At 34.4% G+C, this 21,743-nt stretch overlaps 3 protein-coding genes and 1 non-coding gene across 5 annotated transcripts; 2 read left to right on the forward strand and 2 right to left on the reverse strand.

The window, feature by feature from the left end:
- Positions 1–1,282: 1,282 nt before the first annotated feature.
- LOC112015821 (uncharacterized) lies at positions 1,283–4,058 on the forward strand. 2 transcript variants are annotated; one of them, XM_065766247.1, is made up of 6 exons: positions 1,283–1,457; positions 1,575–1,658; positions 1,790–1,923; positions 2,596–2,678; positions 2,788–2,936; positions 3,540–4,058. In XM_065766247.1, the coding sequence occupies exons 2-6, from the start codon at positions 1,614–1,616 to the stop codon at positions 3,732–3,734; spliced, it is 606 nt and encodes a 201-aa protein (XP_065622319.1). In that variant the 5' UTR covers positions 1,283–1,457; positions 1,575–1,613; the 3' UTR covers positions 3,735–4,058. The 2 variants fall into 2 exon arrangements, with proteins under 2 accessions (XP_065622319.1, XP_065622320.1); XM_065766248.1 differs by lacking the exons at positions 1,283–1,457; positions 1,575–1,658; positions 1,790–1,923 and adding an exon at positions 1,940–2,395.
- Positions 4,059–4,771: 713 nt separating this feature from the next.
- On the reverse strand, positions 4,772–4,844 carry TRNAF-GAA (transfer RNA phenylalanine (anticodon GAA)). Its single transcript has one exon. It is a non-coding gene; the product is annotated as a tRNA-Phe (tRNA).
- A 109-nt stretch (positions 4,845–4,953) lies between these two features.
- LOC112015820 (serine/arginine-rich splicing factor RS2Z32) lies at positions 4,954–9,040 on the forward strand. Its single transcript, XM_024048260.2, has 7 exons — positions 4,954–5,082; positions 5,512–5,624; positions 6,763–6,802; positions 6,923–7,018; positions 7,723–7,919; positions 8,016–8,099; positions 8,369–9,040. The coding sequence occupies exons 2-7, from the start codon at positions 5,518–5,520 to the stop codon at positions 8,769–8,771; spliced, it is 927 nt and encodes a 308-aa protein (XP_023904028.2). The 5' UTR covers positions 4,954–5,082; positions 5,512–5,517; the 3' UTR covers positions 8,772–9,040.
- Positions 9,041–11,247: 2,207 nt separating this feature from the next.
- Positions 11,248–18,866, reverse strand: LOC112015833 (protein MAEA homolog). Its single transcript, XM_024048278.2, has 7 exons — positions 18,297–18,866; positions 17,741–17,935; positions 16,925–17,047; positions 14,881–15,066; positions 14,364–14,497; positions 11,652–11,838; positions 11,248–11,568 (listed from the first exon to the last, which is right to left on the reverse strand). The coding sequence occupies exons 1-7, from the start codon at positions 18,768–18,770 to the stop codon at positions 11,467–11,469; spliced, it is 1,401 nt and encodes a 466-aa protein (XP_023904046.2). The 5' UTR covers positions 18,771–18,866; the 3' UTR covers positions 11,248–11,466.
- Positions 18,867–21,743: the final 2,877 nt, after the last annotated feature.

A 21,743-nucleotide genomic window follows, 5' to 3' on the forward strand; every position in this document is an offset into this window, starting at 1 on the left:
TCATACCTAAGGGCTAGGGCCTACTAATAGGACTTCCAGCAATCCTTCATATCAAATGGGTGAAAATTTGGAAGGCAAAACTTGATAAACGTGAAGAAGAATTAATGAGGAAAGAAAAGCTGAAAAGCAAATCAATGGTCCGTTTGGATTGAATTTATTGTTGCTGAAACTGAAAATTAAAAACTGAAAATTGAAAATACTGTAGCAAAATAATTTTTAAATATGTAAATAGTACTGTGGGACCTATTTTTAATATTTTTTATTACGTGAACAGTATGTAAACAGTAATAAACAGTGCGTGAACAGTAATTTTTTCTCCTGAACAGTGATTTTACTGTTCACGCGCAAAAAAAGAAAAAGAAAAAAAGAAAAAAATCTGAAAACGCAGCTATGAAAACGCCGGATTCAGCTGAATCCAAACGCTCTCCAAAAGGATAAGACTGGCTGAGAAAACAACCAACCGAGTGACTGAGAAAAATATGGGGATGATGCACTTCAGGTCCGTTACATTAGGTAGTGATCTTTTTCTTTTTCTTTTTCTTTTTCCTTTTTTTTTTTTAACTACAACTCATGAGTTATTTTGACAGAAATTATATAATAATGCTAGTAATACAAACTATTTTATAAAAAATTTACAAACTATTAATGTGGTAAGTGATTATTGATAAATAAACAAGTGATATTAATGGTAGGTCTAGATGAAAAATAATAAAAAATTAACTACATTAATATTCTGTAAAAATATTATAAAATAGTTTGTAATGGTAGTATTTAGTAGAATAAAAATATTATAAAATAGTTTGTTGTGACTTTTAATGGTAAAAAGCTAAAAGAAAATGAGGTTTGCTTTTTGTTTGTAACTTGTGGCAATATGCCTTTTGACACACCCACGTGAAAAGTTATAAAATTTTGAGATTTTAATTTCAATTTTTATTTATTTTTCTAATCCATTGAAGTTTCAAATGGCATTTCAACTTTTAATAAGGGAAAAAAGTTTTTGTATTGTCAAACTTTTTTTTTTCTTTTGGCTTAACACTACCAAACTTTATTGAATGTGATATTATTATTAATATTATTATTAAATAAGTAGGAACATCAATTCCCTAATATTATTAATATTACCTAGTTGAAATTTTAACTAGAGATTAACATTTTAAATGAGATAAAGATTGATAAATTTAAACTTTTTAATAAATTATATGAATTTTGGTTATATATATATATATATATAATTTTTTTTTTTTTTTTAATAAGTAATAAAAATATATTAAAAAGAAGAAGGCTGTCACCTAAGTATACAGGAATTATACATCAAGGATAAATCAACCGTGCAATGCTTTCTGTCACTGCCTTCTTCATATTTATGTTTTTGTGGTGGATTTACACTATTCATGCCGTGGGCCCCCTTTCCTTTCTTTGAGTGTTGAAGCTTCTTTCTTTCTGTTATCAATTTTCAGGTCTGGTGTGATTTTCCTTTGGTTGCTAACGTGTATGGCAAGAAGTTTTTCTATTAACATAACCTGAATTAGGTTTTTCCTAGTTAATTCCGGTGTTCACACAAAACATTTGTATAGGTTTTAATAAGATATGGAAAATTTCCGAATGCCACCCTGATGTTGGACTTTGGCTTTTCTCTTCCATACAACATACATGACCAGGTTAGTCCTATATTTTGAATGTACTTTGTTATGATGGGATGATTTCCATCTAATGCAGATTCATGCTTTCTAAAGGGTGTAGCTGTCTTTTGTTATCATGATCTCTAACTAATGAGTTTGACTACTCTCAGGTTCAAGTCCATTTTAACCTACCTCATCATGATCTTCTACGTGAAATGAAGATTGATCTTTTGCAAAGACATTGTACCCCACCCATTAAAGATGTCAATGGTTTCAACTCTTCTTTGGAATCTTTCACAATCAAGTTGGTACTGATACTTGTTTCTTAAGCATCAAATACCTTATGATGTTGAATGATAGTGTAACTTTGTGAGCATTAGTGGATTTATTAGAATGAAAGGTAAAATGATTTGCGGAAAGCTTGAGTAATGAACAAGAACAATTTTTTTTAAAAAAATTTAATTTAAAGAGAGTCTGAATTGATGAAGAATTGGTGCCATCCCAAATGATTACCTTTTAAACTAATAATAGCTAGAAAACTTGTAACCTATTAGAAACAGTGCCAATATCTGTAAGTACTGATTTCCTGATATTGTGAACATCTTGTATTTCTGCCTTTTTATGTGGGCTGGCATAGTAATTGGCTTGAACAATTGCTCCTGTGGGCACTTTGTGAGGGTCACTCAAACAATTGTTACTGTACTTGCATATTCAAAGCTTTCTGTTTGCTGCAATATACATCTTAAGGTCAATATGCTTTGTTACCATGACCTGGAGTAAGTTACTTGGTTTTGACTCTGTTGTTGTGTGGGTTGTGAATGTTAATATGTATTCTTGCTTTTCCTGCATCCGCCGTCATCAATGTTTGGTTCTACTTACCCCAAAAAGACTCATCCATCAATGTCTGCATCTGTTTCACATTCTGATGATTTTTTCCTGTTAAGTAACTACTTATGATAACTTCATAATCATTTAGGGAAGTGAGGTCTGCTAAAGGGAAGGGTCTCCCACAGTCACTTCGTGCATTTGCTCGTGTTCTATCTTGCACCACTCCTGAAGGTCTGCTTTAAATCACTTGTTCTTTTATGTAGTTACTTTATTTACGGGAGTACTACCTTAACTATGCTGACTTCTGCAATTGTTGTCTTGATTGTGACTAAATATTCAGAACTCAGTGATTTGGCCAAGGAAGCTGCCCAAAATGATGGCAGGCTGGCTAGACGCCCTTTAAGCAACAGAAGCAAGGAAATTTGTGCACATGAGAAGCTGTTATTACTAATCACTCAATTAATTGAGGAATATAATGCAACTATTAAGGTAAAGACCAGATAAATTTTACCTTATTCAGTTGGATCATAATAAAGTTCCACTCATCGTTAGCCATTAAAATTTATAAATCAAGTGAAGCATCAAGTTTTATTTTGTAATTGCACAGAAGTATATGATGGTTTTCTTAGATGAATTAGCTTATGCAAAGATGGACACTGAGTCTTCATCGTATCTTTTATTATATTGTGTTATTCATGGCACTGTGGGTCATTTTTGTTATTCTCAAAATTTTAAGTTCCAGATAAGTTACTCAAACTTATGGCACTCTGCCACTAGCTGTGGGTCAGCATATACATAGCTGATTCTAACAAAACCAGTGAGCAAATACTGAAAGAGGAAAATCATAGAGAGCAGTAGGTTGTAGACGAAAATGGAGATTATACTGCCCCCATCTTTGGTTTTACAGTGAGTCTACATTTGAACCTGACGGTAGTAGTGTTCTTGCTCTTAGTAGAATGAAGAGAAAAACCTGCGCTAATATCAATAATAATATTAATCCTGTACCATGACATAAAAATTTCCATCCGTTCTTACATTTTGCAATGATTGCTTAAGATCTTCCGTTGCTTTGTGCTTCTTGCATGTGTGTAGTCTTTAGTGCCTGTCAACTCTACCCCCATGTGTGAAAGACTTGCTGTCCGAAGGCAAATGTCTCGGGATCTTCTCAGTGGTGAACTTCGCATACTCAAATCTGCTTCCATGTGGCTGAAGAGCTACTGTACAACCTTAACTACAACAGCCTACCATTGCGAAGATGTTGGTGATTACCGAGCTATTCCAGGATGAACAAGAGAGCTCTCAGATACTGGAGTTAGTCGTGAATTACATGGGAAATCGGCATAAAAGCATATTTGTGAAAGTAGTTAGAGGTGACAACGTATGGTGCTGCTATAGCAATCCTGCATTCCTGCAACCTTGAATTTTTGTCATTGGTTGCACTACAATTTTGTAGAAGTACATGGGAACTATGTTTTCTATTTAGAAACTGTATGATTGTACCTTGTACGCTTCTGTAGCATCGTTTATGTTGTTTGGAATAGCTTGTAGCTTTGTACTAACATTTAATGGTGTATATTATTTGATAGAAGCATCAGTTGATTTGATCAGAAATAGTAATATAGAAATCTTAAGACGACAATTTTCTTGTTTCGGTCCTTATATCTTGTGAATATGGAGAAGAGATCCTAGCAAAATGATAATGTATTTTATACATAAGATACATGTATCCCTCTTCTCATATTGTGTGCAACTTACTAATTGCGAGAAAAAGCGTGTGTATATATTGTATGCATGAGATAAATTTTGTTAGTAAAAATTTGACCCAGCCTTTAAGATTTCATGGATCGGCATCTATTGATTGCTTGCCATTGAATCTTTCATTTGCCTTTCTTTTTCAATGTTTGAAAGAAGAGATTAGTCAATAATTTATGGTTGAGGTGGGCTTACTAAAAGCCAAACAGGTTGTTAAGTTTGAAAAAATATAGTACAAAATTAAGAAAAGCAAATTATTTTGTTAGATTTCACAAAACATTTTATTCCTTTATTTTTTGAATTGGAACCTACTGAAATCCAATAAAAGTTTTCTAAATTAAAAAAGAAAAAGAATCAATGTTGTGGATGTAAAAAAAAAACTGATTCAAAATTATTGGATGAAGTAGGACCTACTAAAATTATTGGATGAAGTTTGAAAAAAAATTACAAAAACTTAAAAAGAAAAGAAAAATTTATTTTTATGCCCCTATGGTTGGAGTAGGACCTACTAAAAACCCAAAAGAACTTTACTACATCGATTTAAAAAATTAATTAAAAAAAAGATAATTATTTGCGGTGAGCGTGGATCGAACACGCGACCTTCAGATCTTCAGTCTGACGCTCTCCCAACTGAGCTATCCCCGCTATGCGTACAAGCGTTGAATTTAATCAATTTATTCATAAACTATTTCTCATTCCCAAGTCCCAACCAACAGGTAGCTACAGCCTACAGTACACTCAGACTTATCCACAGAAACAGCACAAGTACAACGTTCCTTTCCCTCTATAAATACAAGAAGAGAAAATCTCGGCCTTCATCTCTCTCTCTCTCTCTCTCTCTGTTCGAAACAAATCTAGGGTTTTGAATCTTCGTTTTCTTCAGGTACGCTCTCTCTCTCTCTCTCTCTCTCTCTCTCTCTCTTAGCTATTCTTTAAGCTTTTCCCTCTTCTTCTTAGCTCATTTCTTTACATAACCAATTGAATATTTTAGATCTGATTTTCTTCTATCCCAAAATTTTTACAATTATATATATATATATATATGTATGTGTGTGTGTGTGTGTGTGTGTGTGAAATTTTTGCTCATTTATGTACGAAAATTTTACTTCTTTCATCGAGTGAGCTTCTACGAAGTTTTTATTTCACGTTTTGCTGGAATTGTGAATTGTGAATTTTTTTGGTTTGGTGTGTATTGAATTTGTACATGTATTTGTGTGTGTGAGAACGTGCAGCAATGAGTTAAACGACAAAATTATTATATAGAAAGTAGTATATATGTGTGTAAATGTGTATTATGTATATTTTACTGTAGGTGAAAATGCCTCGGTACGATGACCGCTACGGTGGTTCGCGTCTCTATGTTGGACGCTTGTCTTCGCGGACAAGGTCACGCGATCTTGACGATATCTTTAGCAGATATGGAAGGTATATCCCCAATGCTTTTGCCTTCTATTTATTTTTAATATAATTTTGTGGAAATCATGTTTATTTTAACATGTTAAATTTTGAGAACCTTGTATGCGTTATGTTCTTGGTTTTCTTTACTTTTAGTTCTTGAAGTTTATAACTTATATTACATTTACACCTTATGTTGAAAATTTTAGAATTTGTGGGACGGATGTGACTGTTTGTATTTCTTACTTTTTTTTTGGGGGGTAAGTGTTTTAATTCATTCCTCAATGCCGTATATTATGAAGAAACGGGAAATTTTTTTGGTGTATACGGGAAATTTTTTTGGTGGCCGTGTACGGTTTTATATTTAGGGCAAAAATTAGGTATAGTTGCTAAGTGCTAAACCTTACTTTCCCCAACTAAATTTAACCATGTGACTTACTCGTAAATGCAGCACTGCCATGTTGCTTATTGGTTTTATTGGCCAAATGCATTTACTTGGGGAACTTAAGGAACAAAACTTAAAGTACCCTTATATTTAAAAATTTTGTGGTGGTATTTTTTAATAGGTAATAAGACTTTAATTGAAAAAAATTGAACATCACGTTCACAATTGTGAACACTCTGAACAAGAAACAAATACAATATAATCAGGAACTAGAGGAAATAGAGACTAAGAATTCAGATAAAGAAATACAATTCGTACATACACCCCCATATATGAGCCCAATGAAACAGATTACCAAAGAGGAGATATTTTTGTGGGTTAACGTGGGATGGGCATGGGGTCTAGGGTGGCTGGGTGTTTGTTGGGAGGCGGGGAGGGAATGAGGACTTTGCCAAGCACGAAAAGCCCTTTTGTGCTTGACATTTAAATGTTCAATTTTTAAATATCTGCGTGAGAACGTTGTAGCCCTCCACGTGTCTTTGTATGGTTTAACTCAAATGATCTTCTTGAAGGTTTCTTGGCTTTTGCCTAACCTGGAGGTCTATGGTGAGAGGGTGAATCTTGGTGGATTTGGCGAGTCTTTCTATATTGTTATTGCGTGTTTTTATGGAAATGGCAACAATCTCAAAGTGGTGTTTAGTTCATCTGTGAGGGGCGGAAGTGTCTACCCTTCGATACTTTGTGTCTTGATGGCCTTACTGTTTCTGGCACCCGTTTACGCAGAGTACGTGATGTGGATATGAAGCGCGACTTCGCCTTTGTTGTATGTACTCCAATTCTTTGTTTTTCCCTCTGTCATGCAATTTGGTTTGTTTCATGTCTGTGCTATATTATACATGTTTTGCAGATATGATCTTCTCTTTTCCATTGCTTTTGATCACAGGAATTTAGTGATCCTCGAGATGCTGAAGATGCAATATATAATCTTAATAATCGGGATGTTGATGGGAGTCGCATCATTGTAGAATTTGCTAAAGGGGTAAGTTAGTGCAATTTCTCTCATGGTATTTTGTATATGTTCCTTGGGTATATTTTCTGTTTTTCTTGTTGCAAGTTTTTTTTGGTGGTCTTAGTTATTAAAAAAAAGTTTTTATTTTATTTTAATATTATTATAATTTTTTGCTCTTTCAGTATCATGGTTTAATCCCTTTTGGTAAGAATTTTGAATGATTATGTCACATGGAAGTTTATTTTCCTGCAATTTGTTTTCATGATCTATGTAAAGTGCAGCATCCAACTTTCTGCTAGCTTAGTGAAAATATTTAAATTATTTTCTGTTTTTGCATATATATAATATATATCTATGTGTGTGTACATGTGTGTTAATTTCTCATTGAAATTGTTGTAGAGGTCATTTATGTTTGATGGTGGTTCCAGCTATCGATTCCTGTAAGTAATTTACAAATTCAAAAAGCTGAAGAAAAATTTCAATTAATAAATGATTTTAGAAGAAAATTGAAAATGTATTAATTTAGAATATTTTTTCTTTTAAAATTGATGGCCAAATCAGCCAGAACAGTATAGCATGTTTCTGCTTTTTACCATATTACCTGCCTGTCCCGATATTTTAAAAACTACTGTTCATAGTTTTTGATGTTTGCTATCCTTCCTTCATGATTTCTAAAGGAGATTGTTAAAGCTATATTTTATCACAATTCTAAGGGTATTCTGACTTGGATTTAGGGGCCACGTGGTCCTGGTGGATCTCGTGAGTATCTTGGGAGAGGTCCTCCTCCAGGATCAGGACGCTGTTTTAATTGTGGAATTGATGGTCATTGGGCTCGTGATTGCAAAGCTGGGGACTGGAAGAATAAGTGTTATCGGTGTGGGGAACGGGGCCACATAGAAAGAAATTGTAAGAATAGTCCTAAAAAGCTTAGGTACTCCCTCTCTCTCTGTCTCTGTTGCAGGCTTTCTTCCTTTTTTCGGTATTATATTTCTTGAGTTGTTTGTTGAGCTTTAGTTTTTTGGTGCAGACGTGGGCGGAGCTACTCAAGGTCACCAAGTCCTCGTCATGGCAGAAGTCGAAGTCGTAGTTACAGCAGGGACCGGAGTTACAGGTTTGTTTTTCATAATCCTTTTTACTTGTTAAGAGTTTCTGACTTTAACGTGCAGATTACCACTTATGTTGCATTGTGTCAACTATCATGACAAATGAAAATTCTCTGCTGTTGTGTTTATATGTGTGTATCTGTAGATTCTTCTTTCATATTTTGGTATAGTTTGCAAGAACCTGGAAACATAATATTCAGCATTTGCCTCACATTTTAAATTTGTTTCCTTGCTTGTTTCATTTATTAATCATGTTTTTTTCTTCTTTTTTTCTCAGTCGATCTCCCTTGAAGAGAGAACGAAGCCTTGAACAAGTTGAGAGAAGATCAAGAAGCCCCCATGACAGCCGTAGCCCGAAACGACACAGGGGTTCACCACCACCTTCTAAAGGTAGGAGGCGTAGTCCTACACCTGATGATAGGAGCCCACAAAAGAGAGGCAGCCCATCGCCAAGGGATGGCAGGCAGGCCAATGGGTCTGACTACAGTGGGAGTCCCAGGGGAAAGAGCAAAAGTCCCATTGATGATGCTGATGGAGAAAGCCCCCGGGGTAGGAGCTATAGGAGTCCTGCTGAAGAAAATGGCCGCAGTCGCAGCCCTAGTCCTATCCATCGGGACAACAGGAGCCCCGTTGATGATGACGACAATCATGGTTCTCCAAGAGGCAGTGAGTCAACTTAAAAGCAGTTTTTAAGTGACAAAAACCAACTTAAAACCTGAGGTTAGTCCACGTAGAACAGAAAGTTTTAAGTAACAGAAATCTACTTAAAACCTTTGTTGTCTTTGAAAACGTTTCTTCTACGCTGTATGGATAATTATTATCCCAAATTCTTTATAGCTGTTTGAAAATTTCTGTACTTTTACTGGACATAAGTGCTATTTGGAACAGAGCCAGTGATCTAAACTGTACCTTGTGTTAATTTATATTATTTCTCGTGCAACTTAAGACATGGCTTTCTTGTAGGCTTAGCAGTTTTGTCATTTTAAAAGAGTCAAATACTCTCTTTTGAGGTTTAACTCTGAATAAGGGTCGTAAATGAACCAAGCTGATCGTGAACAACTTGGGTTTGGCTCAATAAAAAGCTCGTTCATGTCTGTTTATTTATAAATAAGCCAAACTTGAACTTTATTTTTAAGTTTGTTTAATAAACAAGCCAAGCTCAAGCAAAAAAAATTGTTCACGAACAAGTTCGTGAGCTACAAGGCTTGATACAAAACAATTCAAGTATAGACTCATTTATAAGTTTGTATGTGTTAGCTAAATATACTTATTACACATATCTTAATAATGATATGGCCAACATGGGACTACCCATTCATTACTTTAATTTTTTTTTTCCTTCCCTATAGACTCACCAAAAACCACTTACATTTAAAAATAAATAAATAAAGTGTTTCACGTATGATCTTTTCCCATCAATCATTTAATGTAAAGTTATGAAACATGTTAATATTTATTCACTCATAATAGTTATAATCAAGTATTTTTCTAATTCTTCATCATCAAAAGTGAATGTGAAAATTGTATTTTAAACAGTTGTTAAAGCTATCAATAAGGAAGGAAGAATAGATGAATTAAATTTTGTAAAATTTTAATTTGAATAATGGCTAATCATAAGTAGGATTAAACACATGATAAAATGAGTATATATATATATATATATTTATTTTTTTAGAGATTTAAGTATTTGATAATGTAATTTTCTTAGATCTTAAGCTCAAAAGCTTGATCTGAGCTCGAGTTTGAGCTTAATATTAAGTTTGAGCTTGGTTTGACTAATTAATTAAGCCAAGCCAAGTTTAGCTCAAGTTTTTTGGCTATCTTACGAGTTTAAGCTCAAAACATTATTTTTAATAATGTAAAGTTATGAAACATGTTAATATTTATTCACTCATAATAGTTATAATCAAGTATTTTTCTAATTCTTCATCATCAAAAGTGAATGTGAAAATTGTATTTTAAACAGTTGTTAAAGCTATCAATAAGGAAGGATGAATAGATGAATTAAATTTTGTAAAATTTTAATCTGAATAATGGCTAATCATAAGTAGGATTAAACACATGATAAAATGAGTATATATATATATATATATTTATTTTTTTAGAGATTTAAGTATTTGATAATGTAATTTTCTTAGATCTTAAGCTCAAAAGCTTGATCTGAGCTCGAGTTTGAGCTTAATATTAAGTTTGAGCTTGGTTTGACTAATTAATTAAGCCAAGCCAAGTTTAGCTCAAGTTTTTTGGCTATCTTACGAGTTTAAGCTCAAAACATTATTTTTAAGCTTATTACGAGCTCGAGCCAAGCTTGAGCTTTTGATTTTTCCTAATAAACCAAGCTTAAACATGCATTACTCGAGAAAGTTTGGCTCGTTTACAGCCCCCTGTGAAGTCAGAACTGTGATGGTAACGCCTGTCATAGCAATGGTGGGTTTAACTGTGACAGGAATACTTTCTGGAACTAGTTTTCTGGAATGGGAGCTTTTTATAGTGCAAATGTGTTGTTCTTGTCCAGATCATGGTCGTTGGAGTTGAGTTGCAGTGTAGCGATACTTGCTATGCAGTTTTCATATGAACGTTACAACTGTCCTCTCCTCAATGAAAGAAACCATCTTTATAAACTATAACCCTGACCATCATCAGTAAATAAACCGTCACAAAATGTCACCAGCATGCTGTGACATTAAAATCAGCTTCGGATCATGCTGATTTATAGTATGCTAACCATGGAAGGTTCAGTGCTCTGAAAGGATATGTATACATGAGGGTAATGGATTTGGGTATATGGCTTTTTAAATGCAAATTCATAGGACAGTGGTTTCAAGTTTAAACGTAATCAGTTAAAATTTAAAATCTCAGGTCTTGCCTCGAATGGGTGAAAAATTGTTGGCAACTTGGCATATCATTCCCAAGTTCTGTTCTGTTCTTTGCAAGAGATGAGTAATATGGAATTGAGCATATCAGGATTTTATGTTTTGGGAGAGTTCAAAAGAAGAGTATATTTTTGGGGTCCAGATTATGCACATCTTGCTTTCAATTAAACTAATGGCCGTCACCTATACCCATGCAAACAGTAATTATTATGAGGCAAAGCTCATTAATTGCTACCAATTTAAGAAATAATGATATTGTTGATTAGTGCCTTAAGAATGTAGGTTAAGAAATAATAAATATTTAATTCATGCAGATTTAAAACATTCGAACTGAAACTGTTAAGCATTTTTGCATATGTACATGTCCCCAACAACAGACCCAAATATAGGCTTAGGAAATGTGCATGAGGAACTTTGCTGTGTTCTTTCAGGAAGGAGCCCTATCTACAGAATATGAATTAAAACTGCATACAGCCACAGGCACTGAGGCCACCATGCAGTCTTATGATATATATGCCTTAACCAGATCTGTGTAGTTGCAGATCAAACCTGTCCTTGGACAGGTGATTTTACCGTTATTCTTCCTAGACATTTCTTCAAGAGCCTGCCAAGCCAAAGGAAAAAAGAAAGTCAGAATAATAATAATATAAAGTTGTACTACTTGCTTACTACAAGAATAACAGGAACCTTAGTGCTGTAGACATAGCCATTAGGCAAAACTTGGGGAGGGTTCTCTGTGTCCATCAGCTCTTTAGTTATGTAGCAAACAAGCTTCGAGTGATGCTGCTTAGAGTATGGTAATGGCAATGCTAGTTTCCGGAAACTATCCTGTGACAAAGGGTCTTCTTTGGTACAATCATCTTCATAACAGTATCTGGATTAGGGATTAGGTCAAGGCAAAAGAACATTCTAAATACAACAGCATCTCTTCTACGCAGACCTGCAGAAAGGTGAAAGAGAAGTACCCGAATGCCAAATGGTAGAAATCCTTCATTATTGGTTAATCAGATTACTTTATTTATTTTGGATAAAATTCTATACATGTCTTAAGTTAACATGAGAAATAGCAGAGATCCATTTTAAGACCACCTCAGAGCTTGATTTGCCCACTGCATAATTGTTACCATTGAAGTTCTACAATTCACCCTTGAGTTCTAAATGTAAATAAAAATGAAGTACGGATACTAAACCATCAAATGGTCAGATTTTGTATGTTTAGTTTTTTTGCTAAACTTCATTAAAAAAAAAAACTAAAAATAAAAGCAAAAACAACAAAACCTTAATTCCAAATTTTGGGATCAACTATGGATCCTGATAGATTAGTTAAGGTCGGCCGCACGCGTTCTTTTCCTCCATTCTATTCTATCTAAAGTCATACACTGTGTTACTTTCTTAATTGACATGCCATTTTTTATTACTTCTACAAAAGTGATTTTTGGTCTTCCTCTACCTTTTTTCATTCCTTTAACTTGGATAAACTCACTCTTTCTTACTTGTGTATTAGTCGCTCCCTCATCTTTTCATCAATAGGAGCTACCCTTATCTTTAAGCAAATTTCCTCATTTCAAATCCTATCTTTCTGTGTATTTCCACTTATTCATCTTAACATTTTCATTTCAGTTATACTCATTTTATGAATATGTTGTTTCTTAACAATTAATACCATAGAGCATAGCTGGTTGTATAGCAATCTTATAATATTTTTTATTTAACTTAATAGGTATTTTAAGTTCGCACAATACTCTTGATGCACCTTTCCACCTCATCCACCCTACTCTTATCCTATGATTCACATCCTCTACAATCTCTCCATCTTTATGACCCAAGATATAGAAAGTTGTTGCTCTTCAGTATCTCTTGACCATCATATCTTATTACCCCTCCTTCATTTATGTTTCTACTTTTACTAAACTTACATTCCATGTACTCTATTTTAGTCTTATTGAATCAAAAACCTTTAAATTCTAGTGCACCTTGCCAAATTTCTAACTTGGCATTAACTTCACTTCTAGTTTCATCTGCTAAAACTATATCATCCACAAAAAGCTTACATTTAGGAACTTCCTCTTGGATCAATTTAGTGAGTCCATCCATCATTTCATTAGTACTAAGAGATGTAGATTTAATGCTAAGCCTCCATTGGGTTACCCAAATCGCTCCAATTTTTTATATTGTTTCCATTAAAAAGTTCATCAAAATAACTTTTCCATCTCTCTGTAACCTGCTCTACTTTTAGTCACACTCTATTATAAAAATTTAAAATAAAACAAAATAAAAGAGGCAAAACAAAAAAGATCTGCATGTTGGATCTGCTAATGACAAGATTTTTAATATACATATATATATATATATATATACAACACATGAACCTAATGCATCTAGGAATTAGGCGCTAATTGAGCTAGAGTTCATTGGTTGCCACTGACAAGATTACAACTAAATGCTTTTAGAGCTGTTTTACAATATATTTTTGTCTTTTTAATATAACTATGAAATGAAGGAACATATAAATGTGAAATTATTCAGTCTACCCAATGTACTACACCTTCCTGTCACATAAATGTAGATTATATACTTGAATCCCATACATGGGACTCACATTTATGTGAAAGAGAGGTGTAATACACCACCAGGTGTATAAAATAATATCTCCACATTAGGAATATTGTGTGAATGTAAAATATCTATTAAATTAAAGTGAAAGTTTACAAGACTGCTGTAAGACCAACTACGCTATACAAAATTGAAATGAGAATGTTATTAGATGGATAAGTGGCAATACAAAAAATAGGCATGGCACAAAATGAGGAAACTCGTTTAAAGATATGCTCCAGTAAGGAAAAGTGATATTCAATTCAAGGCAGGTGCATGAAAAGAGGTAGATGAAGTCCTTAAATAACACTGGTAGAAGTACCAAAAGATGACATGTTAAGAAGTGATAAACAATATGGTTTTAGATAGGATAAAATGACAGAAAAATACATGTGGCCGACCTGATTAGTTATCTATACCCATATAAAGAATAAGTTGATAAGATGGAAATGTTCAAGATTATCTCATGATCCTTTTACCATAAACAAATCTGAGAAAATGTGCTTGCTATTTAATCCTTGTTCTTGTTTTTTTATTTTTTTTATTATAGGTAATCAAAGTTTTATTGACTAAAGAATACATCATGTTCACGATGGTGAACACTCTGTGCTTCAAATCCTTGTTCTTGATGTTTACAGTGCAATTCACTTACAAACCCCCATGGGGTGTCTATGCAGATCATACCATCAGAGAAGTCAATCTTAAGGTTTATGTTCTAAGTTTGATGATAATTAAGTTACTAGATGCTTGGTGGGTAGATGCATACAAAAAAACAAATATATTAGATGGCACATGGTGTAAGGATACGGAGTTTTTAGGGCGGACAAGCCTGCTTGCAGATAAATAGTCAGCAAAGGTTCAAGTGTCATGCCATATAATTTGCAGAATTCCTGTTTAAATTGGTCCACCAGGATATCCCATTGCTTTGGTTCAAATAAAACCTGGAGAGAGAGAGAGAGAGAGAGAGAGAGAGAGAGAGAATCAAATGAGTAAGTGCACCCTATATCAGCTCCAAATATCAAAACAATACCACTCAAACAGCCATCAAAGAACGTAACATAGAGCTGTAGGCCAAAAAGTTCATGCAGCCTTATGACTACATCCTGTGTACATTGTGTTCCTCTTTCCAATAAAATCAAGTACCACTTAACAATGGCTTTCTGGAGGGGGGGAGGCCAGGTTGTTAATAAAATTTTCAACCAAAAAGAAAGCAGATAAAGGAAAATAATAGTGCTGCCAACCTGCTGATTTACAAAGTATCAGAGAAGAAAAACGATTACAGTAAAGCACAAATCATTGTTCAGCCATAAGAGACTAGGTTCACCTTGTATCTAGCACAGTCAGTAGTACTTTTGAAAGCCAGTGTTGCAGTGTACTTCTGCAATTTTTGCATATCGGTGGGACCCCATGGTGCAAGGTACTTTCGGGCATATGTTATAGCTCGCAACTCGTTTCCAGCTCGTACCAACTCTATGAACTCTTGAAGTCTCAACTGGAATTCAAACTTGCTCTGTCATCATTAAAAGCCTTCATTATTTAAGAAGCTGACAAAAATTTTGTTGTAATAACTGCAGCTTTAATCAGAACCATCATAACTTATAACAATGAAACCACTCCTTTCACCTAAATTCAGAGACAATGTATCATAGAAACCTACCCTAATCAATGAATTTCAACCACCAGGCATCAAATCAGACATGGTTATTGAGAGCCTTATGTAGTCACTTTTTATGTAATTAGAACTATCCCAGAAATGGAAGTCCAATCTTGTTTGCACTCAAAACCATTTGTATTAGTCAGTAGCCAGTTGAGCCTGTTTTCCATTTTAAGCTTATTTGGCTTATGTACAACTTTTTAAAGCTTCAATTTTTTTAGGCACAGCTATACTTTTGCCCAACTTAATTTTTTAAGCCAAATAAACAAATGAAAATAAGCTATCCCAAATGAGCACTAGCTCAACTGGTACTTTCTCCTTCCATAATAACGGCATGGAGAGTGAAGTCATGGGTTGGAGATCCATTGGTTGCATGTGTAACTTACCAATATAATAAAAAAATAAATAAATAAAAAGGTTTGTAAACAACAAAATGAGTAGACTTGATGAGAGGTAAAGGTGCAACTTAACAATATAATGGTACTTGTAGAAGCACCGGACTTGCACAACAAAGCATTCAAATCTTCAAAATGAATTTGATTAAGATAGTTTAGAGTTTTCATTACTAGTTGATATTGGAAACCTCTATTCATACCAGTTACATTGTTTAAACTCATTCATCAATGGAAATCTTTCCCCTTTACACATTCTCTCCTTCCAATTTCTCAAGTAAAATTTCACTCACTATATTTGAGGAAATGCATGTTTAAGATGTCATGGTAAAATGAATGGACACATCTCAAGCCATAGGCCTCTCAAAAGTCATACCATTTACCTTTTCTGTAAGTCATTTATTAATGAAAATCTTTCTCCTTTACATGTTGTCTCCCTCCAATTTGTCAAGCAAAGTTTCACTCACTATATTCAAATAAATGCATGTTTAAGATGTCATAGTGATATTAACACACATATCTCAAACTATCGGCACCCCAAAAGAGATACCATTTACTTATTTCAGACTTGTTCACTAACAAAAACTTTTCTCTTGACACATTCTCTCCTCCAGTTTCCCAAGCAAAAATTCCCTCACTATGTATGCATGTTTAAGATGTCATGGTGAATAAATGAACATATCTCAAGCTAAAATCCTTTCAAAAGTCCAAATAAGATTTTACATGAGAAAGTATATCAGAGAAGGTTTGGTATGACATGCAATGAACAGAATGATAAAATAAATGAAAATGCCATGCATGAAAATAAGCTGAGATTCAAAATAGATCCATCCATAGAAAAGCATGACTCATTATGCTGAAACAGCAGTCTTCAACAGAGCAAACAGAACCATCTCAAGTTCAGGAACAACAAGTGGAAACTGACAGAGTAGAAAATTAAAGATTTGCGCTACAGTGAATAAAAGGAAGAATTATGAAAGACAAAGCAACTCGGAGAGACAGAAGTTACATAATTTCTATTAAGAATACATTTCCATGTTTAGCAATCCAATTAACTGACAGACTTTTTCTTAGCAAGCAGAGAAAGTAACAAACAGTCTTAGCAAACTCATTAATCCACCAGTCGTTAAAGAAAGCCACCAATGAGTTTAACTCAACTAGTACCTCCTTCCCTTATAAGTGCTGGGTGGAGGGTGAAGTCGTTAATTCAAGACCCATTGAATGCGTAACTTACCAATAGTAATAAAATTTAAAAATAAATAAATACACACACACACACACACACACACACACACACATAAAGCCAATAGAATAGCACATACCTTGGACTTCTTCAACCTTGACCTGTTGTCACCACACCAAGCTAATGCAGGAGCTACCTCCTTATTCTCAAGAGCATCAATTACCTTTTTTGCTTCTTGGAATACATCAATATCCACAAGATCCTGAGAGATAAAAATCAATCAAGTATTCAAGTTAGCAGCAGATATAACACTAGTGACATTACCAAGGAAATGACAATGTATGCACTGAAACCCTGAAAATACTATTTACTTAGAATATTCAATCAAGCACTTGTTTTGTCCAGATGAACCTTGATAGTCCTGAAGAATGTGAAAGGGAAATAGAGTATAGGGTGGTGTTGCTATTACAATTTCCACTCATTGATTTTTTTTTTCCCCTCATTATTGTGATACATACAATGTGTGTGTTGAGCCTGATTCAAGCTCAGATGACTCGTCAAACAATGTTAAGGGTGGAAAGGTTTTTTCTGCTTGACTCTTATACAAAGGAAATGAGTCTCCACTTATCCTAAGATGAAATCATAAGCATGTGATATAGTCAACAACTGGTGTTCCTCGAATCAATGAATAGGGCTTTTCATTTTCTCTTTCACTTTCTCAAACTTCATGGGTAGAGAAATATGTTTCTATATACAGGAGATATAAACATTTTCCTTCATGAACATTAACATGAAACGGCCCGTCCATTATCATCAAAATGTAATGACAACTCTAACCTTGCAAATTATAAAATGAACTACGCAGTTTCAGATAATAATATTCTTTTTCCTAGTCCTTCAAACCCAAATCACAGAATAAATCCTAAATAAGTATTGTGAAGCGACCATAGATTACCATTATATTGCTGCTTTCCACCAGCTTCACTGCGGTGTCATAATATGACATTCGCAACATGTAGTCCACAAGGATCCGCTTCAAGCGCGTGTTATTCCAATCTGCCAAATTCTCAGCATCTGCAGACTCCAAATGATCGAGCCGTGTCCGGCACCTCTGAGCTTGCAAATTCTCCACTCGACTTCCCTCTTCCAACTTCACAATCAAATTCACAACAACAATTACTACACGCAAACTCATAAAATTGAAATTAATAATACTAATAATTGCTAAATTTTGCATACACAATTAATAACCAACTTCTTATCTCTCAAACCAGTAGTATTCAATTCAAAGAGCATTCTAGAATTTGAGACCAATCACAGCTATGAATAATCGAAATGACCTAATTTGCTAATTGGAGAAATTGAAAAAACAAACAAACAAACAAACAAATCACGAAATTAGAGTATATAAATTACCCTCAGTTGATTAAGAATTTACAATATCTGACACAGTGACACTAGCGAACCACCAAGAGAGAGAGAGAGAGAGGTTAGGGTTACGAATCGCGAACCTTCCTTTTGAGGCCTTGGAGGCGAGACACAAGGGAGGTGAGGCGGTTAACGGCGTCGTCCTTAGAACAGTCAGAGTCAACGGCGTCAGAGACGCCGGAGATAACGGCGGAGACTTCCTTCTCGACGACGCGGTGGTTGGCTCGGATCGTCTTCTTGTAGTGCTCGAACGGGACCCGCAGGAACTGGTGCTCCAGCTTGAGCGACTCGGTGAGGTGTGCCAGCTTGGAGGGCGGCGGAGCGGGCGAAGCGGCGGCGGTGGGGATCGCGGCGGCTGTGGCGGCGGAGGTGGCGGTGGAGGAGGTAGTTGTTGTGGAGGTTGGCGTGCCGTTGGGGAGAGAATCCATGAGAACTGGAGAGAGAGAGCGCGAGCTGTGGTTGGTAAAGATCCTTGGGAAAAGACGGCGCGAACGATCAGAATCCATTTCCACTGTGAGGGGTTCATCAAGATCATGATCAAGATCCATTTGATCCATTTCGAAAACGACGGCGTTTCTATTCGGTGTTTTTTATTTTTCCCTCTGGGACGAGAAGGGTGTTTATACTGTCTTTATACCTTATCCTCTAGTTTCCTCCGTCTGATGTTTCATTTCACCTTTTTTGTTTAATTTTTTTTTATTATAATAATAAAGTTTGATGTTTTACTTTTTTGAGTTTTTATTTTATTTTATATATTCTTTTATTGGAAACTTTTTTTTTTCTTTTTTTTTTTTCTATTGTAATTGAAGCTTGTCCAGCTGCCCTGTCTGGTTGGGTTAGCATATTCTATGAATGGCAATATGTCATTCTCTTTTTTTTTTTTTTTTGGGAGTATTTATGATTAGGAAGTGCCCACAAGTTGGTCGAACTCTTTCGGGGTGAAGTTGGCTATCAACCAAACCATATCAGGTGACAGTTTTATGGACCCATTACCGATCTTTAGGATCAACAAAATCAACCGCACCCTCCTCTTGGGTTGCCAATCAAATTTCGGATGGATCATTATTTCACAAAGGTATCCCAAAATAGGAAGATAGAAAAAAAATTCCCAAAGTTATATCTTCAAACCTAAGAAAAAATCATAAATTAAAAAAAATAAATTCAGATTTCCCCAAAATTCATCAGCGCAATGCTAAATATTTCAACAAATATTCAAACAATGGGTTCGAATTTAGTTTGGTGAGTTTAATTTTTATATAGGATTTAGTGTTTTGATATGAGGAGCTATGACAAAATTTTACCTATCTCATCTTATTTTAGTAATGAAATGTAACCTCTGTACGCTTACAATTCATATTCCACATTACAATAAATGTAGCAACCACGAAGTTCATGTATATTCCAATGCACAAAATATTTCATCAATTCAGTGAAGAGTGAACCCAATTTTTAGCAGATGGCCTATGCATAAGTGCAATGCCCAATTATAATTTAGAGGACAGCACGCACAAAATATTGTAATCCATTTGTCATTTTTTTCAACCATGGTTTGAGTGTTTTCTTTTCTTCTTCTTTGTGAACTTCTGCTTGGAAATTCATTGATTGGTACTTAAAATATAAATTCAGGCGACATTACCTAGAACTCTACTAGTTGTGCGTTTGGCTCTAGCTTAAAGAGCCAGCTTATTTTTGCTACTATTTATAGGTCCCATTATATTTTTTGGTACTATTCATAAGTCTCATGGTATTATTTCAACTAATCTTAACTTTTATTTACAGTATTTTCAGTAAAAAATTTTCAATTTCAGTAAAATAAACGGTTTCCAAACAGATCTTAAATAAAACTTTATTTTATCTTTTTTGACTATGGAAATGCGATAAAACAATATTTTACCAGGCGGAGTTTCCCCAATATAGTGTAAAAAAAAAGCTCCTACATGGAGGGGAGGTATAAATAGATTAATTGTAGCTACGCTAGTATCTCTACAAAATTCGTACTTTTAATCATTTTTTACTACTTTTTTATTTCTGGATGGCTTCAGAGAACGTGAATTTCTTTCGTATGTCTAATGAACCGAAATGGTCTAATGGTCTTCATGAGTGTGGAGTGAACAAATGTACATGTATGCTCTCTTTTCTTTCTCCCACATGCATGCACAACATTGACATTCTAACAATATTTGCCAAGCATATATATATATATATATATATATTCTCACACAAATTAATGGTTCGAAAGTTCAGTTAGTGATGAAATGACTATGGTGCAGGTTGCATAACATGCTGTCTCCCATACATCACCCATGGCCAAATTGCTGAGGTTTTGGATGAAAGAAAAAGTTGTAAGTATAATAATTTTGTTAATATTTATAGAAGAATTGAAGATGAATTCCAGATTTGGGAATTGGGAAGTTCCCTCAAAATATTGTTCCATCCGGTATAAGATTATTTGAGACTAAAAGCACGTTTGAGAACAACATATTGAACTGAAACTGAAATTTTTTTACTGAAAGTACTGCAGATAAAAATAAGCTAAATAGTAAAATAAGTTTAGTAAAACTCTAACGCCAAACGTACACTAAGAAATGCTCTTTCAAAAGTGATTTCAGCTGCACGTTTGATGTCCAAGCCAAGGTTATTTTATTTTATTTTATTGGTAAAATTTAAATTTAAAAACGTTTTGATCAAAATTTTGCAAAAAATCACTTTTTAAAAGGTTATAGAGAGTTCTAAATAACATTTCAGTGCCCGTTACAATTTGTCCACTTGAATGAAATATTTTGATACCAGCTTATGAATATCGTTTTGAAATTACCGATAATATATATTAATTAGTGCTATAATAATAATAATAATATTTAAATTGTTAATGTCGGTTCAAAAGAAATTTTTTTAAGTGATGTAACTAGCTTTTAAAGGGGAAAAAATCAAATTGGTATTTTTGTAAATAAGTAAGGAATGGTGTTTGTAAAACACCATCCAAGAAGGTCCCCTTTTTTACTTTTGCTAAAGTCTACCCATGATACAGTTTGAACTTGTATATTTCAACCACAATTACAGATTCATAAAAAGTTTTATTATCATGAAATTTGCCAACCTTAAACCTTTTTTTTTTTTGGTAAACAAAGGAATTTCATAAAACTAAACCGCAAAAACTACAGAGCAAAGCCTGGGACGAAACAGCCCACTAGCATCTTCCTCAAGGGAAGTTAAAATGTCCACAGGTGGACTTTGAAACACAACAAAATCTAAGGACTGACTTGCTCCTAGACCAGCAAGCTTGTCAGCACAACAATTCGCCTCACGAAAACAGTGCTTGAAGCAGATACGACAAAACCGAGTGGCCAACGTCCTACAATCATTCAATAAGGGAGAGACAGTATGGTTAACATAATTAGGATTAAGCAGAGCTTCAAGAACAGCTTTAGCATCAATCTCTACTTCTACAGAGTCAAAATTTCTGCAGCAACATAATTGTAAGCCATCCCGCACCCCCCACAGCTCAGCAAGGAAGCTATTTGCTGCACCAA

Source organism: Quercus suber, unplaced genomic scaffold (genome assembly GCF_002906115.3).
Source record: "Quercus suber isolate HL8 unplaced genomic scaffold, Cork oak 2.0 scaffold_694, whole genome shotgun sequence".
Taxonomy (NCBI): Eukaryota; Viridiplantae; Streptophyta; class Magnoliopsida; order Fagales; family Fagaceae; genus Quercus; species Quercus suber.

Coding starts and splice junctions, on each gene's coding strand:
- LOC112015821 (XM_065766247.1), top strand. CDS start 1,614: ATGTTGGACTTTGGCTTTTCTCTTCCATACAACATACATGACCAG. Junction 1,659..1,789: donor CATACAACATACATGACCAG/GTTAGTCCTATA, acceptor GACTACTCTCAG/GTTCAAGTCCATTTTAACCT. Junction 2,937..3,539: donor AATATAATGCAACTATTAAG/GTAAAGACCAGA, acceptor GCATGTGTGTAG/TCTTTAGTGCCTGTCAACTC.
- LOC112015820 (XM_024048260.2), top strand. CDS start 5,518: ATGCCTCGGTACGATGACCGCTACGGTGGTTCGCGTCTCTATGTTGGA. Junction 5,625..6,762: donor ATCTTTAGCAGATATGGAAG/GTATATCCCCAA, acceptor CCGTTTACGCAG/AGTACGTGATGTGGATATGA. Junction 7,920..8,015: donor AATAGTCCTAAAAAGCTTAG/GTACTCCCTCTC, acceptor TTTTTGGTGCAG/ACGTGGGCGGAGCTACTCAA.
- LOC112015833 (XM_024048278.2), bottom strand. CDS start 18,770: ATGGATCAAATGGATCTTGATCATGATCTTGATGAACCCCTCACAGTG. Junction 17,048..17,740: donor TGGAAAGCAGCAATATAATG/GTAATCTATGGT, acceptor TTTATCTCTCAG/GATCTTGTGGATATTGATGT. Junction 14,498..14,880: donor CTGACTGTGCTAGATACAAG/GTGAACCTAGTC, acceptor CTCTCTCTCCAG/GTTTTATTTGAACCAAAGCA.